Consider the following 20,787-nt stretch of genomic DNA (forward strand, 5'->3'; position numbering starts at 1 on the left):
TTCAAAGACCAGCACAACTGAAGAATTACGAGGCCTAACAGGCAGCAGTGGGATGGTTGTAAAGGCCATATCCCTAGGGGTGAGTTATGTACTAGTAACCTCTGGCCTCAGCAATTCGAATGCTTGTACAAAAGACACAACTACAGTTGTTAAAAGGAAAGATGTAGCAACCTGCACGTAACTTGGAGGGAGGAGTACAGGCTGCAGGAGGGAAGAGTCTCTAGTAGGCAGTAGGCATGCACATGGCTAGCCTGCTAGCTATAAAGCTAAACTTATTTCTTTGTCATGCACTGAAACTTTAAAATATGACAAACTAGATTTTCAAAAATCAAAGCACACTTTTGAAAATCTGGCCCTAAACTTTTTATAGGTAGTTTTCTATTTTAAGAAAATTCCATCAAACACAAATAAAAAATTCAGGACAAAGTACTTCTTTAAAAATACTACCTAATGGCAATAATACCAATGTAAATGCAATTTTTTTTCTTTGACTCACCTCTCCCCCATTAACATACTCCATCACAAAACACAAACGATCCTTTGTCTGGAAGGAATATTTCAAAGACTTAAAGAGAAGAAAAAACAAAAAATTATCTTCACATATTAACCTGATTTCTAGTAATTAGAATGGTAACAAAAATTTAATTGTATCTTGTTAAACAGACAAATCTGATTGCTTGAATGTATCATCACTGTTTCCTACTTCTCTATCTGAAGCACTCTACTATGAGAGCCATTTACAAGAAAAGTCTACACGTTTTGCTCACTCAGCACAGTGTACATTAATAAGATAATTATTTTTTACTATGTTGCCATTAAAAATAAGCATAGTTTTCTACTGGCATTTCTAATCCTACTACGAAATGAAATGTCTTCCTCGCTTCCAAATGTGTGGTATTAGCCACACATCTTCCACCACCACACTGTCCTCATTCTAATGTCACCCCAAACCCACTTTTTCTATGGTACCCATAAGAAGAAAGATTATAATATTGTGGGAGGAGGGGAGCAAGGAGGAACCTTCAATGGGATCCCTATGTCTGTCTGTCTTATCTTCAAAGCAGATACTGCCTTTATTTTAATGTACTGTACAACGCTGAACATTTTTTCAGTGCCAAATTAGTAATACATAAAATTAGATAACTTTTAAAAATTATTAATATTTCTTATTCATATAATTTAAAATCTTGACTTCCCAAGGTTTGAATGGCTCATGATGGGCCAAAGTCATTCCTGGTGTAAATCTACTGACTATAAATCCATTACAGATACGCATTTGGCCCAATTATTTGAAATGCAGTGTAGCAAGATTCAATGTAATTATGAAAGGATAGATCATGACTTAACAACGTACCTAGAATAAGTAGAGCTGCACGTTGTTGTGCTGTCCCTAGAGTAGCCCAGGAGGGAGACTGTGGCTAAGGGAGTCAACTGCCCTGCTGTTCTCCCGGCTGCTCTGGGAAGGGAGAAAACTGTGCTGGATCTATACCTGGTACAGCATATAGCTCCCAGACATACCAGCTATGTGACCAGTGGTTTGAGGAGCAAGGCCAAGGCTTTGCCCACTCCCCACCCCATGTACCCATATGCGTCATATACTCCTTTGTGCTCCTAGGCAAGCTGAGTACAATTTGGCCCAAAATGTCTACTTGCTCTGCCAAGTGTAGCTATAATGTCAGCCTCAGCCTCCATAATATAGCTTTTAAAACAGCAAAATGAACAAGTCTTCACAATAGAATATTATGCTATACACAGAGTTTATGATGAAATTGAATATCTGAATTATATGTACGACTTTGAAGGAGAAAATTAGCACTTTTTAAAGGGGGAAACTGAGAAATTATATCAACGTATGTAGCAGAGGCACTATCTATTCCCTGAAGAACAAAGTTAATTTCAGCTCATCTTCCCCCTTCCTATTTATCTTTACTTAAAAGAAGCTGGTCACAAATTTTTTGACTAAATTTTTTCATTGGAAACTACCATTTCATCAAAACCAAACTTTTTTGTTTTGACAAATTTCCTGTTTCAATTTAAAAATAAACAAACAAACAAAAAAAAAACCCTGAAACTGATAGTGCCCCATTCTCTGCATTTTCAGATCTGAAGTTCAATTTTTCATTGTGAAATCACTTCATTTCAAAATGTAATGTATAGTAAAAATAGTTCACAAATTAAAAAGGTCACAATCAAAATGAAACATTTTGAAATTAATTAAATAAAATGTTTTCATTGAACCGATCCAATATTTCTTTCAGATATTTGGTTCACAAAAATTTTCAGAATTGACCTGTCATCCCAGTTGGGACTAGGAAAACTTTTTGAAATCTCAGAAATTTCTGCAGAAAGGAAAAACCACTTCCTGACCAGCTTGAGAAGAACTATAAGAGGGTCTGGCTTGGGAAACTCCAGGAAGACCTCATCTATATGAAGGTAGAGTTCAAGAACCATAGTTACAGGTTTGACTTAAAGCCGAAGATGAGGAGTTTTCTATTTACTTTCTGTTTAATACCAAATAATAATTTTGTTAATGTATTTAATCTTTCTTGTTACAAATACTAACATTTTAGGAAATAACTTTCCAGACATCAAGTGTAGGTTTCTTTTATCTTGAGTGAATAAACAAATTTACAACTGGTAAATGATCATATCACTAATATTTGTTCAGCACCGTAAGCATGGAAGACACTTTAAGAGATTATGAATCTACTATCACATGTTCCAGATTCTGAAATGGGCTATGGTAGACATATTCTTGCCTATCTTGATACTCTGAAATTTAAGAAACTTCTGAAGTTCTAATATCTCCCAATATACTTTTAGAATAATGTTTTAATATATCTAGTTTAATATAAATCCAAAAAACCTTTATCATCTATATATCCATTGCTGTCTAAATGGTTGTTTATAAATCAGTGCATATATAGTTTATCATGTTCATATTATAATTAGCCTTATCTTAAAAAATAAGATATAAAAATCTGTAATAGTCTCCAGATTAAAGTTACAACCCACTAAGCATGGGTTTGGTTTTTTTTGACATAGTAGAATACCGGAATAAAATAATTTGTTTTTCTTAATTTTCTGAAAATGTGACATCAATATATTTTTGGGTAAACTGAGAGTGAGGAGGGATTTAACTTAAGTTTTATATTGGGAAACTGGTTTTCTTAACTGTAGACTAACCTTAATTTGCAGTGAACCTCAAATGGATTTAATCTGTCATTCTATTTCCTTTATTTTGTTAATCCATAATAAAAATGATGAATACATATTATTGTCCATATTACATATTTTAAAACATTTAATCAGCACACAGCACACAAAGATACTGAACTATCGTTATTATACGTTAGCTTGCCAGACACAAACATGTGTTTCAGTATCTTGCCTTCAATTTCTAATTATTTAAAATCCACTTTCTTCTAATTAGTCTCTTGACAGTGTGTAAAAAATTCTACAACTTAACAATTTTTATTTTAATGAAGAATCCAAAAAAATGCAACATTTTAATTTTACAACTAACTTTTTTTTGCTTTCATATAATTTAAGCTCTATTAAACTATTAGATCCTTTAGTATTTCTAAACCGCAAACCTTAAATGCATTTTCCAAACTCTAATATAGTTTACCATAAACTCAAGATATTTGCCACCCTAATTCACATGAGTTATACAAAGTTTTAAAATTTATTTATTTACAATTTTTTCTAATAATTGTATATCCCTCAGGTTAAAAATTACCCCTTTAAAAAAATTAATCTGTATTCCCAATACTTACCGTTAAAAAAGGGTGTCTAGTGTTTTTTAATACTCTGCTTTCTGTAAGAGTGTGAGCCACTTCATCCTGAATAATAAAGGGTTCAACATGAATTGAGAGATGAAAATTATATTTAAAAGTCTAATTTCACTACTTCAGGAAAGACAAAGATACAAAATCTTAATATGAGATAGCACAGTCAGTTTTAATAATTGCTATTTCTTTTCAAAGAATTCTATCATTCAAATATATTCTAAAAACACAGAGAGAAAATTAAGCATAGCTCATAATGTGGGAAAAGATGAATTAACACATTCTGTATTTGAGTCTCTATTTTTTCTAGTGCTATTGGATGAACTATTATACCACTTTCAGTATAAGAGGAAATTATTAAGGAATTGGTGGTTTAAAAATACAGACAACTTATGGTCCTACATAGCAGTTGTGATGTGAAGCATCTAGTATTACACATGTAACAGTCTACAACTTTGTATTAATCAGTAACAATTTATTTTTGTATCAAATGCAAATGGATAAAATTTGGGAGGCAACGGCATATATCACATCCAAATGAATCTTAATATGAAAGAAACTAACATTTTCAGAGGCTCTCTAAATTTTTACAATTAACTCATAATTAGAGTAGCAATGAATCTCTAAACAATAATTCAGTGTTTCAAAATAATTTAACTCAATAACATCAAAAACATAAGTCTGATTTGCAGTTCACAAAGAAAATTCATTAGAATAACCTCTTTATCTGCATTATCTTAAAAAGGGTAGGAGGGTCAGCAACTTACTGTGTGGGTTGCCTAGCAACTGCTGAATATCACAGTGAATGAAAGATTAGTTTGGTGTGAATCAGAAGTATCAGCAATAACAATAAGCAAATGCATTTGTTCAAAGTATACTTTTAAAATAATGATAGAAATAAGGAAAATGTAATCCTATTGCATGGTACATATTAATTAATCTAAACTATGAAGAAAAGATACCCTTAAGATACAAATTAACCAAAGATGCCAGGAGTTATGAATTATACTGAAAAGAAGACTGTCAAAATAAAAAGAAGACGGTCAAAATAAGAAGTTTAAAAATAACAGCAACAAAAAGTTAGTGGTTAAAACTGCATGGTGTCATTTAGTGAACCAAAATGAATAGCACTGAAATGTTGGGCAAATGTTAATACGATCACATACAAGAAGAGGCCATTAAAACAGTTTAGCGGAGGAACTATGAGGATTTTCTAGCATATTTGTAGAAGTTTATGGAAATTTTTTTTGATAAAGAACTAGAAAGGGCAATGTCAAGTAACTTCTTAGAACTCTACTTCATATGCTATGTGAATATTCCCTCCCCTTTTTACTATCTGATAGTCTGAGAGTAGATTTAGTATCCATGAAAACAACAAAAATTTCTCTCTCTTCACTTCATTATCATTTTTCCGGAAAGCATTTGATGATATATCAGAATATTTCTGGCCTCAGCAATTCACACTTGGATCTTAACACATGGATTGGCCCTAACTTGTTACAAATTTTTCATGTTTTTCCTGTTCAGTTAATTTAACAAAACATCTCAATACTTCCCTAAACCTTAAATAAATGTTAACATCAAGTTTACATCTGCTTTGACTCCTTTCCCAAAAAGTCTAAGATATAATTTGAGTCCCTTGCTGCTGAGGTCACAAGCAGTTTCCATATCCATACCAAGAGAAGATGAAGTGAGGCACGAATAATACTATCATTGGGGGAGGGGGAGGTCCTCCTTTTCAGCATGGAAACAAACTACTTACGTTGTCACCAATAGGATGACTCTCAAATGCCCCTTGATTTTCATGGTGAAAAGAAACTACAGTGAAGCACAACAATTACCTATTATTTAAGATTTATGGAGCTGCTGAAACATTTTAGAGAACTTAACATTCAAATAACAAAAGTAAATAAAATGACAATACAATTCTGCTCTGAACAGTAACTATGTAAAAATGCCACCCTCGGATTCAATAGATCAGCTGTCAGTTTTTACTACATCATACATGTCTACTTTTAGTTACTGATAAAGCCCCCATCCCGCAAATACTTAAAATATGTGCATAACATTATTCATACTAGGTCAATGGAACCACACACAAAAGCAAAATTAAACAGATATTTAAGTGTTTGTAGGATCAGGGCCTAAGATTTTAGTGCACTTTACTCTTGGTACCTCTGCAGAGGTCACACAGCTATGAGTATGCAAGGAGGGCTCTATTCCCACTTGCACAAAAAACACTGACAGAACCACTGACAGAATTATTTATTTAAGTTCCAATCAGTTATACCTATGCAAACCCATTAGAGGTAGTAGGACTGTGCAGGTTTATTCAAGGGCCTATTTTGGACTGCAGAACCTTTATTACTGGTGATGTGGGGAAAAGGACTGAGACTTGATTTCTCAGGTTGAGTGCACAGAACTAAAAGTTAGAAAAAAAAACCTGTATTACTTGTAAACTGAACACATTTCAAACCAGCAAAGATTTAAAAAAATAGGAGCGTTAAGTCATTTAGATATCTGCCTGAGTTTCAGAAGTGGTGAGCACCAACCAGCCCCCACTGGATGTCAATGGGAAACTAATATAAGGAATCTCTGACACACAAGCAAACATGGAATCCCACAATGCCATTTGAGACACCTTTGGTAAAAATACTAAAAAAATCAAGTAATTCTATTCTGATCTTGCTTCCTCACTCCTGGTGTTCAATTCTGGCACGATTTTCATAGCTGTCACATCACAAGCTTTAGACAAGAGATTAATGCTTTATTTAATTTGAAAGCTAAGATTCCCAGCTGCTTTACGTAGCATACAGCATTAGAAAGGGATTTTCAAAAGCACTAAGCATTGGCCAAATTCTGCTCCCATTGATTTCAATGAAACCTGAGTCAGACCAACATGGAATGCTGCTGAAAACCCCATTCTTGAGCAAGTAAGAAACTGAGAGGCAGACCTTCAGACTGTGTAAATTGACACTGGAGCACCAGTTGAGGATGTGCCTCATAGTTTATAGTTTTAGTGATTCTCAAAAATAATGCCAGAATTTAAACAGGGGGAAAAGAAACAAATTAAATTAAATGCAAAGTTTAGGTCCAATATAGTTTACTGTGCTTGAGGTGGAAACAAATGTGTACAAATGAAAGGCTGGGAACTACCAAAGACTGATACATTTTGTTTATAAGCTCAATGGTTCATGATTTATAGGGCATTAAAAGCTGTCAATGATCCCATCAGCCCAAGCCTTAATAATACTGGCAGCAAGTTGCGAACAAATGCAATGTTTGGTCTGTCATCGCAATTGAACTGGGCAGATGCCATACATCTCAAACCTGAACCATAACACACCTACTGTTACAATCATGGTTTTCTCTAGTGCATATTATACCAAGCTGAAAGTAGATTATGTGATGTACTTAAATGAAGACTAGCTTGACACTGAAGAACTTATTTTAACTCATGCCTTAAGTATCAATTTAAACACTGTGCTCTAGAGGTTAAATGCTATCATTTATAAATCTCTGTTGATGTACTTGATGTTAGCGTGCCAATCAACTGTGCCTACAAGCCTGTCATGTTTTTGAATGTGGTAGGAAAGGAAAGAGAATCTACCACACTGTTTCTGAAGACCTAAGTATATCCCCCATTCTAAACTTCACCAAGACCTCACATCATCACTACCACCCTATCAACCATGGAAAACTGAACACCACTGCCTCCAAAGTTATTAAAAGTAATCTAGCAAGGTCAAAGTTCAGAGACTGAGGAATGTGTTGCTTTCTCAGACATTAAAATTCCTTGGTTAGCGTTAAGTGAGACCAAACTAAACAAAAAATAAACAAATTTAAAAAAAAGAAAAATCGAATCTGGATCTCTGGCACTATCTTAATGAGCAAGTTTCTGAATCTCTGAAGTAAATAGAGTAACTTTATTGACCTCAACAGAATTACTTTAGATTTTCACTAGTTTAATGGAGAGCAGAACCTGCTACACAGAGATAGAAAAAATAAGTATGTTAAGAAATGTTATTTTAACTTTATTTTAAATTCAGTGTTACTGCAGCAGCCATCAGTGTGAACAAGGGAAGCCAAAGTATTGGTTTTCTCTAACTGATACAAAAGCCACCCCAACTATGGCATCTTTACACTGGGTAAAAGGGCAAGAAAATTGCGTAAAGAGGCTCTAAAGGCCCTGCATGCAGCCAGGTTAGGATTCTCTCAGACAGGAACTAAGAAAGATATCCATAAGACTGTCTTCTGAGGATCCCTACACAAGCACTAATACAAGGGCCATGTTGAGGACAAAGGTGTTGGGGATAGGGCTGCTCTGAGAAGCACTTCCACCTACAGAACAACCGGAAGCAGCTGCTGTACACCCACAGGGCTGTCTAAATTGCACTGAGAGCTGCTCTAGCCCTTGGAGCTGTCCAGAATCAGGAAGGCACAAAGGTAGCTTAAAACCGTCATAGCCCCCAACCCCCTTGGCTGCAAGTTCTGGCATAGCACAGTTCATCCCACAATTACATTTAAAAGTAAAAATGTATAGAGTGATATTTTAAAAGTGAAATATATAAAATGCATGAGAAAAATTCCATTAGAATTTTATGGTTATCAGTTTTGCCAACCCCAGGCCTCAAATATCATGAGTCAGACCAACAAAAATCATCAGATTGGAGTTCTTTGGACTTGCCTCCTGACATTGCAGCATTCAGAGTTCAAATTTTTAAACTTTTCCACATGACAAGAAATTTACTCTTTTTTAAGATGAAAGATAAAATTCTCACATAATAATCTGATACCAGCAGCTGAGGTTTTCATAAACCATCAAATATTGAAAAGGTCACAATAAATTACTGGGCACAATACAGGGGTAACCAGGTGAAATTTAAGGACCTGTGTTACACAGGAGGTCACACTAAATGATTTAACAGTGCCTCTGGCCTTGCTCTAAGTCTAAGGCTATGGCTACACTATAGCTTCTCCCGCTGACATAGCTACCGCCACTCACAGGGACAGGAGTAATTTAGCCAACGGGAGAGCTCTCTCCCATCAGCTTAGAGCAACTACACAGAGAGTTTACAGTGATAGCCTAAGAATCAAATCACAACAGTTGGCAATACCAGGCTAATCAAACACTAACTTTAAACTATTTGATCCTGCCCCTTTAACATCAGCTCTACAGGCAATAAACTTCAGATTTTTCCTGTCCCATAGGAATGGAAAGTTTTAATTCTTTATCCCATGAGCAAGGCAGGGAATAAAATTTAAGCTATATTTAATTGCTCCACTTCACACAAATTACTCTGAGAATGATCTCAGTTTACTTTTAAATAATCTTTTCCTGTAAGCCTACAGTACTTCCCACAGTACATCTTCTTCTTATTTAAACCTGACTTGCACAATCTTTCTGATGCTTTCCTAAACACAGATCCAGATGACCACAGCAAGGATGCATCCAAATGCTTTCTGTTCATTAGATTGGTAAGACAATGGAAAAAGGCACGTGAAGTACAAATGTTAAGAGAACTTAGAGCCCTTTAGAAACTTATAGTTACTATCAGAAACCACTGGTGTTTTGCCTGTTATGTATGGAATTTCCCACCCAAAGGAATACTTGAGCAGGGAAAATATTAAAATATAAGCTTACCTTTGCAATAATAACTTCTTTTTTCAAAATCTTCATCGCATAATATTTTCCACTTGCCTTCTCTCGGACCAAAATAACTTTGCCAAAAGTGCCTTTCCCCAGTAGTTTTAAATAGTCAAAATCATTCATTGTCTGGATGGAGGAAAAATCAAGAATAGGATTGTAATATGCAGATACTATATAAATATATGCACATTTAGTGCACTGCCACTACCAAACAGTACGACTGACAGCAAGTTAAGACCAAGTTATACAAATAGTGGATTTCCACAATCAAAATCAGAATAGGGAAGAACATTTTAGTTTAAGGCTTCAACTATATCTTTAATGCATTTATTAATATATTTATTGAAGTTTATATTCTCTAGAAAAACCCTAAATAATATAAAATAAGTGATCTTATATATCATATGTAATGATTCTTAGCAACAGCACATGCAGAACAAATTAGTCTGAAATTTATGGATTCTGCCAGTTTAAGAAAGATTATCAACTCCGGCAGAACAAAGGGAGTGAAGAAATACGGCCACTCACAAGCTTCCTTTAACACCAGGCTGCTGCTAGCTCTGGACTGGCGGGGTTTTTTTTGTTTGTTTTAAACATACATGATCCACTAACTGCAATACAATGCCAGTAACAGACCTTGCAGCTTAGCACCAGCTGTTGGCTTATTTAAGTCTTTGGGTATAGAGTTTACTGCTTGATTATTTTCAGAATCAACCTGGTGTTTATGTTTTCATTTTTATTTTCTTTCACTTAACTGAACTACTGCAAAATGGATTCCAAGAAATCAAAATATTAGCAGAAAACAGATCTGGAAACCTTCATATCTATCGATATAAGCCAGCAGGGTAAGGAGGCTGACGAATCTGGTGAGTCTACCATCTCTCATTCCTTTTTAAGATGATGGGTTTAGTTATCCTGAGGGAAACATTCTGAAGCCCCTTGACCTCTCTAAAAGCAGTTTTGAAGTTACAGAAGGCACAAATAAAGGGTGTCAAGATACTGTGAACACTAAATACAGACTGAAAACATGAAAATAGAAACTGCAAATTTAAAAACTATATAAAATACTATAGTTTAAGAAAGTTTCTCTAAAAAAAATTAAAAATCTGGAAAATTACGAACCCAGAAATCACCAACTGTTAAAAATCCAGGAGTGTTTAAAAGGGGCTGAGCCAGAGAAAGGCATTTAAGAGCTGCAAGTAACAACATAATCCATTAAATCTGATCTTCTTGTCAGCGAAAGGGTGCTTCTCATTCCTGGGATTGAATGATAATTCTCCCACAACTTGGCTACTCTCAACACATTTCCATGCCTAGTTATTTTTGCTCATACCTAATAAAGACCGTGTGTGCGCATGAGCATACACATGTCTGTACATATACCCATAAAATACCCCCCTTTCTTATGAAGGGAAAAAGAAGATTGCTTGTACAGGCAACTTTGCATCCCATCTGTCACCCATCTCAAATGACAATGATGCATTAGGCTGCTTTTCCACATACATGCCTTGCTAATGGCTCATCTACACTGGCAACGTGGCAGCGCTTTAACGTGGCTTGTGTAGTCACAGCACAGCTCTAAAAAAAACCCACCTCCCCAAGAGGCATGGCTCCCAGCACTGAGGCACCATCTGCAATGGCCCTTTACAGCGCTGAAACTTGCTCAGGGGGGTGTTTTTTCACACACCCGAGTGAGAAAGTTGCAGCACTGTAAATTGCCAGTGTAGACAAGCCCTAAGTGTCACACATTCGGGGGGAGGGGAGAGAAGAGATGTAGAGACTATCCCTTAAAATAACCTTTGGTCCCATGTAATGTGTACTCAGCTAGGAGCCAGAATACTATGGGTTCTGGTCTCACCTCTTTTGCTGATTGATGTTAGGAAACTATCATTCCTCACAGTTTACAAATAAGGTAATTGAGATGTTGCACATGGCCACTTCAGGCAGATGTGGGAAAAGAACGCAGGTCTCCAAGACAAAAGCAATGCAAAATTCATCCACTTAGCCATGATGCCTTTTGGGATGAGTTTGCAAAACCTCCATGCTTGACTGTGATGTCTCTAACCACTAGATCATACTCTGCTGCCAAAACCACAAACAGACAGAACCCAGGAATCCCTATATCCAACATCCCACTGCTGTCTCACCTACAGCTGTGTAATCCACTGGCCACGCATGTGTTATTTCCCTCTCTAGGGGCTGATACACATAGAAAATAAAAGCCTATTTGTGTATGTATCATTCACTCCTTTCGTTCAAGTGGCAGAGATCTGTGTTGTGGCTCTGAAACTCCTGGGTTCAACCTGCTGACGATCCATGAGGGAAAGACAGTATGTGACTACGTAATTAAAGTCTGTTTATAATGCATATGCACAAGGAGCATAACTCAAGTTGCATCAACAAAGTTAATCCTGGCATTCCATAGTACTTGGCTAAGCAACTTTAATGCTCAGTGTAGAATTTTTGAAGTTAAAATATAAAAAGATACGGGACCACCACTTAAATTAGCACTTATGGGACGACTAAATACCCCATGACATTGCTAATGAGCTACACAGCCTGTTGCTGTAGGTCTCCAGTCTGAATCCAGCCCAACTCAGTGGTACTTAAAATTTATTCCCATCTAATGTATGTTTTGTGGCTCTATATGACTATTTTAGTGAATCACATTTCCTGTTTGACAAACTATCACGCTTTGCACTACTTGGTAGATTCAGTAGAGATGCTCAGAACTATGCAGACCATGGACAACAAAATATCCCTGTAATCCTTAGAAAGAAGCATTATTTATCAAGGCCAAAACAGACCACTGTGATCATCTCATCTGACCTCCTATATAACATGGGCCACAGAATTTAACTGAATTAATTCCTGTTTGAACTAAATCATATACTTTAGAAAAATTTCCAGTCTTGATTTAAAGTTTTCCAGTGATGGAGAATCCACCATAACACTTGGTAAATGGTCAATTACCTTCACTGTTAAAAATGTGTCCATTAATTCTAATCTGAATTTGTCTAGCTTCAATTTCCACCCACTGGATCGTGTTGTACCTTTATCTGATTACTGAAGAGTCCATTATCAAATTCCTGTTCCCCATGAAGGTACTTACAGACTGTGATCAAGTCACCTGTCATAGTATTCTTCCCCCAATCTGAACCTTAGAGTCCAAAAAATGAGGTACTAGCATGAATTCCTCTAAGCTTAATTACCAGCTTAGATCTGATACGCTGCCACCAATCAGGACTCTGAGTGCCTGATAAACTCTGGTCTCCCCAAAACCTCCCCTGGGGACCCCCAAGATCCAGACCCCCTGGATCCTAACACAAGGAAAGTAAACTCTTTCCCTCACCAGTGCCTCTCCTAGGCTTTCCCTCGATACTGTGATTCAAACTCCTTGAATCTTAAAACAGAGGCTTCCACCTCTACCCCTCCTCTCTCTCTCCCACCAAGTCCTTGGTGAGTACAGACTCAATACCTTAGCATGAACCAGAGGAAAAAAATCAATTAGGTATTTAAAAGGAAATTTTTAATAAAAGAAAGACAAAATAAGAAATCTCTATAAATACAAGATGTAATATTACAGGGTCTTTCAGCTTATAGACACCAGAGACAAAAGCCTCCCCCCAGCAAAAATACAATTTAAAATACTTCCAGCAAACTACACATTTGCAAATACAGAAAAACAATTTAAAAGACTATAACCACCTTTCTACTTAATACTCACTATTCTGAATATATAAGAGACTGTAGCAGGGAGATTTCAGGACCCAGAGAGAACAAAGCAAAACCCCAAAACCACAAACAAAGGCTTCCCTCCACCGAGATCTGAAAGTATCTTGTTTCCTGATTGGTCCTCTGATCAGGTGTTGCAGGTCACTGTTTGTTAACCCTTTACAGGTGAAAGAGACATTAATCCTTAGCTATCTCTTTATGACACACCCCTTACCCTTCTTTTTGTTAAACTAAATAGATTGAGCTCCTTGAATCTATCACTATAAGCCAGTTTTTCTAATTCTTTATTCATTCTCATGGTTCTTCTCTGAAACCTCTCCTCTTTATCAACATCCTTCTTGGACTACATTCTTTGTTCCTAGATGTATATCTTTACATTTGTTAATATTAAAACACTTGTGTGTTTGTGCCCTGCCTCCCAGGCAATCCAGAATGTTCTCTGTCAATGACTTGGCCCCTTCATTATTTAGCACTCCCCAAATTTGTGTCATCTGCAAACTATCAGTGATGATTTTATGTTTTCTTCCAGGTTACTGACAAAAATGTTAAAAAGCATAGGGCCAAGACCCAATCCCTGTGGAACACCATAGAAATACACACACACAAAGATTCCCCCATTTATAATTATGTTTTGAGACCTTTCAGTTAGTTAGACCATTTTTAATTCATTTAAGTGAGATGTTAATTTTGTATCATCATAGATTTTTAATCAAAATGTCATGCAGTACTAAGTCAAATGCCTTCAATAAGTCTATTACACCAATACTATCACCTTTATTGTTGAAAAACTTGCCAGTAGATAAATAGAGGGTTTCATTTTCCATGACTGTCTATGCCTTTTACCTGCCCTAAATCTACATAACTGTGTTTAAAGATGAAGTTTATGATTTCAGGTAAATTGTTTGAGAATTTGATCATTAAATAATTTGTATAAAATGCCACACCTGGAACTGCACAAAACCTGTGATCTATGGGCAAGTGACTAAATATGTTTGCTGATTTAGCACAGGAAACTCAGAGGCATAAAAAAGAGAAATCAAAAATTGCTAGTGGCTGGGGCAAAAAGAGCTGTGAAGGTCTTTCCAGCTAAAGCAAAGATAACTGATAATGGTGACCTCCAGAAGTTTAAACAATTTGATCATGCAAAGAAGTTTTTAGAACAAAAGAGAAGGAAGAGGATTAACAAGTAGAGATCATCTCAAAAAGGAACTAGTCAAATGCTTCTTTTACTCGGTTTTAAATTTATGTGATGATTTTCTTATAAAAATCTTTAACCAGTTTAATTTTTAGTGAAGGCTTAGCACAGTGGTTCTCAAACTGTGGGTCAGGACTCCAAAGTGGGATCGCCAGGGCTGGCATTAGACTTGCTGTCGCCACTTGTGGGGAGCCACCCGAGGTGAGCACCACCTGGATCCGGATACCTGGCAGCCTAAGTTCCCTGTAAGCTGCACAGATGCACAGCCTTCTGAGCGGAACCTGCCCAAAGGCCTGCCACAATTGGGGGAGGGGCGCCCCTCTCCTGGTCCCAACCTCCCCTAGCACCAACACTACCATGGCCAGGGCGCCCTTACCCCGGCCCCAACCAATCCGTGGCAGCTCTCCCTAGGCCCAAACCCAACCCGGCCCAGTCCTGCCAGGGGAGGGGTGCCTATCTTGAGGTCCCAGCTCCGGAGTTACTGCAGCGAGGAGAAGAACCTCTCTCCCCCCAGCCCAGGTGCTGCTCAGGGGAGTCCTCTCTCCCCATCGTAGCCTTGGAGCACGCTCCTGCACCCCAAAACATACATCCCTGGCTCCACCCCAGAGCCCGCACCCCCAACCAGAGCCCTCACTCCCTGCACTCAACTCTCTGCCCCAGCCCTGAGCCCGCACCCCCAGCCAGAGCCCTCATACTCCTTCACCCCAACCCTCTGTCCCAGCCATGAGCCCCTCATCCCCAGCCCTACCGCAGAGTCTGCACCCCAAGCCAGAGCCCCCACACACATGCACCCCAACCCTCTGCCTCACCCCCCCTCCCACACTCCAAAGCCCTTGGACCCACCCCCACCACGTGAATTTTGTTATGTGATGTGTCACACATCACCTCCATACTGGTATGCACAACAAAATTCATTCCACACGTGGGTGGGAAAAATGAAAGGGAATACTGCTGGCAACCCTGTCAAGAATACCTGTTTCTAGCTCTTTCTAGTTGGTAAAGTGCTGGAAAACACAGCTTTTACTGTAGCTGATTTTCTCTGTTTTATGTTCCGGCCTGCATATAATAAAGCATAATAACATTGTGGTTGACACATGGAACTTTTAAGCAGATGCTTGTAGAACACTTCTAAATTACAACTATGCTGTTGCAAACAGGTCCACCATGTAATGTGTGACCAGAAGTGTGTGGTGACCACATGGAAGATGTTAATCACATATCTTCAGCAAAAGACTAGTCTTCTCTAGAATCCCATGTTTTTTACAAATACAAAATAACACAAAAATGAACAAAAAATGTATAAACTAAATAAAATGAAAAAATCACCCTGTATCAACAGCTCCTGTTCCATGGGGGTGGGCCCAGCTCCCCCCTCCAGGCATAATGGGGCGGAAGGGGTGAAAATTTGAGTGAGTGACGTTGCAACCTGGCAGGCCCAACCCTACAGGACAGGTCCCTCTACTGCAGAGTGAGTGCAGGACTGGCTCCCCCTGCAATCTGCACCTCCCAGGGCCTCCGACCTTCTAAGGGCAGGATCCAAACCATCCCCCAGAGCTTCTCACCACACACACAGATAAAACAAATTAAACAAAACAACATGAAATCTGCCCCACACGTTAAATGAAAAACTATAAAAAAATAAAAAGAATTTCATGGGGCTCCAGTGTTCTAAAGGTGTCAATTTTTAACAGTGACAGTAATTAATCCTTGGAGTCATGGTGCATTCTCAATCACTGACAAATTTTAAATCAAGATGGGATGTGTTATACAGAAGGTCATTCTAGATCATCACAATGGTTCCTTCTGGGGCCCTGGATTGTATTCATTGCCCCACAAGTCACAATTAGAATTTTGGCAGAACAAGCCAGGTCATCTGCTCCGTTTTAACAGTCTTATAAACAAACATGAAGCAAACAACTTTCTTGCTCTTTTCTGTGTGAAAATTGCCTTCCTGAGAATGGCCTGGAGATATGATTCTTGCAGAGTGAAAAGCACAAGAAATCCCCATTCAACAGAACAGTGTCTTGGTCAGGGTTGGGCAGAATCCTTTGTATCTTAACCTATAAGACTGGCCATTCACTCCTTGGGGGATGGGACAACCGCTTGATTAACAAAGGGCAATTGATCATCTACTCTGTGAGCCTGAAAAAGGAAAGTGAAAGCATTTTATGCCATGCTACTTCTAAAAGTCAGAAATCTGTGCGATCAGCCAAAGCTTCCGTAAAAAGAATCATCTCTTCCCTCAGAATCACCACCAGACTGGGGTGAGTACAATCTTATCAAAGTCCATTCAGAAAGTTAGCACAGCATCAATGAAGAAGGGAATACTTTGGTCTAGATGAACACAGTTATAGGTATGAAGGGAAGGGCAGAAAGCCAGTTGTACTGTAAGAATCTGTAATCTAATATCTCCACAAACGAAAGTAAAATCAGTGCTATCATGGATCTAGTTTTCACACATGCTGCATCAAAGCAGATATTACAAAGGAAAGCAATAGCCTTGGAGGATTCTGAGTATGGCTTAACAGCAGGCCATGGTCAGAGACCTAGTGGTGAAGACAAAAGTCTCTTCCTGAGTTTACCAGAGGGCTTAGAGATGGCAAACAGTGCAGAGTAACACAGCGAGGCCTGCCAAGGAATACAACAGGTGGATGTTGGGAGATTGAAGAAGCACCCCTCAACCAGAGAAATGAAAGAGCTGGGACTACTAAAAACTTTGATGGAGTAAAGGGGCAAATACCCATTCACGTGAAGGTTTTAGGGAATTAAGACTCCTGAGGGGCTTCCATCGATTAGATGAGGTTCTCTTCTCTTGTCCCTCCCCCATACTTCCCATTTCTCCAGTGTTCTGGTCCTATTTTTTTTCTTACTTCTTACTCATTCTGCATCCTGAAGAACTAATTTATGAGGTACGGGTAAGATGGAGAAAGCAGAGCTGCAGGTTCCATACTTCTGTTGTTAGAAGCCAAAATAACTAAGAAAGGTTCACATAGTTAATTCTTGTGTAGAGCTGATTGACTCCATTACTGGTGTTTTATTTGAAGGATGAGAAAGAGAATAGGCTTTACAACAAGTTGTGAAAAACTCATAAGAACATACTCTGTGCATAAAGGGACCAATTCCATTCCTATTTAAATCAACAGGAATTTTGCCATTGATTTCAATGAGAGCAAGATCCTGCCCATAAGAAAAAAGTGTATAGAGGAACAAAAACAAACAAACCATCTTCAGATCATAATCTAGCATACTGTATTTCAGGATTCTAGTGATGGTATTAGCATTTTATAGCTACAATATACATTAAGATTTTAAAAGTTATTTATGAAAAGCACCACCTTTGCTTTACAGAAGTACCCAGACTGAAGATGATGGAGCCACTTCTATCAAAATTAAATCATGTACTCTAAAGATCATTTTATTTACAGACTCAATTTACTACATTCCTAGAGCAGAGTAGTCCCATTTCTGTGTATTTGTTTCTTAATATAATTATGTTCTTATACTCATAAGTGTACCATATGGAGCAGGCAAAAGCAAAATTCATTGGGCTTAGATGTAGAATCCTGTGACAAAGCTACTGTGTGTAGAACATATTGTACAATAAACCCTTGATGTTAAACAAACCCATATAGAAAATAAATGACAGAATAGACGGATTATATGGTTATAAATCGTGGTTCTGAGTATACCAACAACTATAAGAGCTTCACAAAATCATATGTCTAGACTGATTTCTAACCAGTCAATACTATCTTTTTTCCTATAGAAAAGTCTTTAATAAAAGAAGAAAAAATATTCTGAATGATTAACATTATTATAGTATTCAGGACTGCTGGCTGCTGACTCTATGGACATACAGGGAAAGTGACGACACACCCTGTATTAAGGTTACTTCAAATTTTTCATTTAAAAAAAAATTCTTGAAACATTTTTTGAATTTTGGGAGGGAAATAGCCATAGGGACATGGATCTGCCCTTTACTGGCCTCAAAAACTCTATTCAGATACAGCTGAGTTATTAGGTATCAAAAATCACCATTTCCCATCTGAGGTTAGTTTTGTGCAGCTTGCTTTAGACTTGCTGCCAAAATCCCTCAACATTCTGTAGCACTGTACATGCACTCACCTCAGGCATCTCACTTCAGATTTCACAGAGAGCTCATGTTCTCAACAGGACACAGAAAAAAATTAATCTTCCTCTTCTTACACCCTCCCATCCCTTTTGGCCTATGGAAAGATGCACTGCACGGTGACACAGGGAGACCAGGAGTTCCAAATGCACTTCTTATAAACTGTGTTAATAATTCTGTACCGTTGACAACACTTATTGATATGCAATGTCTTATACTCCACTGAGAAGTTACATAAACTCGGAATAGCACTCAGATCTCTAGCCAGGCAGACCCAAATCCCTTCAATTTAGACACACTGCCTATCAGAAAGACCCTGCCATATCTTTGGGAATGCTGTTTGTAAAAGAGTGCTAAATCATGTATAGGTAACCCACTGTTTCATTGGGTTATATCTCCACCTTTAGTGCGTGGTTGACATAGGACTCTTCCTGTTAACTGATATAGTCTGTCCTGGAGAATAATTGGTAGAAGTCTGTGCTGCAATGCTAAAAGCTCAGGATTCAAACCTTCCTGATGATGCATGATGAAGAGATTGTTACAGCTGCACATAACAGGACCTGGGTTTTGCCTTATTAAAAACTAGAGCACAGATATTTTGCTTTCTGTGAAAGACAAAGATCATTAAGAGCCAAATCCTGCTTACTGTTCTCGTGTAAATAATACATTTCTTTAAATGGGACTATTTGCATGAGAAAGGCAAATAGTTTTCCTTTAGGACAACTCCTATTCCCAAATTTCTAGAAAAGTAAAAAAAACTAAAAGGGAAAATGTGAAAATGTATAATGGATTAGTTGACAATTTTTCAAACCCTGGTACAGGCGTCAGTTGCCTGAAAGAGTGAACTGTGGGCTCAAAGAGTGAGTTACATTAAAATAACGAAACCAGAGGCATTGAGCTTTAATAAAAGAATTGTATACTTCCATGCATTATGGTAAACAAACTTTTCTATAAATAACTGTCTTTGCATATTGCTTCTATACAAATACACAACTATACACAAGCTATTTACATATTAAGGAACCTTATCAGTCATCTCTGTACCCTGTTACCTTTCTTTTATGATGAGTTGTAGAAGCATCCATCTCCTCCTCTCCTATATTGTCTATCTGTGATGTTGGACTACAGTTCATTCTCTCCTCTTCTTGCCTCTGAAGCCTGTCTGCTACAGCTTGGATGGCTTCTGTCCATTCTTCCCTATCAAGAATAAACCAAAATTCCTATTAATAAAAACTAACAAGGCTTGACCCCTTCTGTCAAATATTTTCTAATGAATGCACACATAGTAGTAGTATTTTATCTGCAAAGTTATTATGCTATATAATAAAGGAACTACTGAAGTAATTTGCTTCAATTTACTCCCATATATTACATAATCTGGCAACTGGCACATGCTCTAGATCCAGCAGCATAGGATATATGTGCATGGTAGATTATATCACAATAATTATGTATGTTTGATTTTGTAAATACTTTAATAGCAAATTAAATATCTTAATGAGTCAAAGTATAGCTCAGGGTTTAGGGTAGAAAGTATTCTGCAATCCCTATACAGTCTATGTTTCTTTATGGGCTTTTAAAAGGAATATCACTAAGAAACAAGAATTGCACAGTATAAGGCAATGCTGGGCTTTTAAAACAATCTAACTACATTTAAATATATATCAGCGACTGGATAGCGTAGTGGTTAAGAGCGCAGCCCTTTGATACAGGAGACTGCCCTTCGATACGAGAGACTGGGGGTTCAAATCCCGGTTGGTACCCAACTTTGCAGTAGGGGTCCTTGGGCAAAAGACCCCCTAACACTTCACCTGCCTACCTCAAATATGAGAGTGACACGAACTAGGAGAGTGATGCAGATTAACAAGGTCCGCGACAGATGCTGAGGAACCAGGACAATCTGACAATAAGTGGGCTACTGGAACAAACCATTCATGGATGAGACAAGAGAACCGGGAATTGATGGAATGCTACTACAACAGTAGACCTAATGAGAGGGGATACATGAAACGTATGAGGGGACTATGGATGGACAAAAGACCTACATCCACACTTACTGAGAAACAGCTAGTTACTCAGTGCTTCAACATAGTAAAGAGGAAGCTGCTCTCACAGCATCAGATAGACCAACTCCACATTACATCCCAGACTCAAGAAGACCTGGAAGAACAAGTGGATGTGCAGCCCACACCTGAAGCTGAAACTTCACTGCCACCCCCTCCATTGCAGAGCACAGCAGCTGATATGAGGCATAAGATCATGGAGAAACTAGCTACAGTCAATCCTC

General features: G+C 37.8%; 1 protein-coding gene across 3 annotated transcripts in view; it reads right to left on the minus strand.

The window, feature by feature from the left end:
• AKT3 (AKT serine/threonine kinase 3) overlaps positions 1-20,787 on the minus strand; it is a 297,009-nt gene that overhangs the window by 95,325 nt on the left and 180,897 nt on the right. For all 3 annotated transcript variants that reach the window (XM_032801103.2, XM_032801111.2, XM_032801112.2), the window contains 4 exons: positions 19,553-19,697; positions 9,436-9,567; positions 3,780-3,845; positions 497-565 (listed from right to left, as the gene is read on the minus strand). In XM_032801103.2, the coding sequence (XP_032656994.1) occupies positions 497-565; positions 3,780-3,845; positions 9,436-9,567; positions 19,553-19,697 (412 nt within the window). The remainder of the gene's footprint in view (positions 1-496; positions 566-3,779; positions 3,846-9,435; positions 9,568-19,552; positions 19,698-20,787) is intronic.

Source organism: Chelonoidis abingdonii, chromosome 3 (assembly GCF_003597395.2).
Source record: "Chelonoidis abingdonii isolate Lonesome George chromosome 3, CheloAbing_2.0, whole genome shotgun sequence".
NCBI lineage: Eukaryota > Metazoa > Chordata > Testudines > Testudinidae > Chelonoidis > Chelonoidis abingdonii.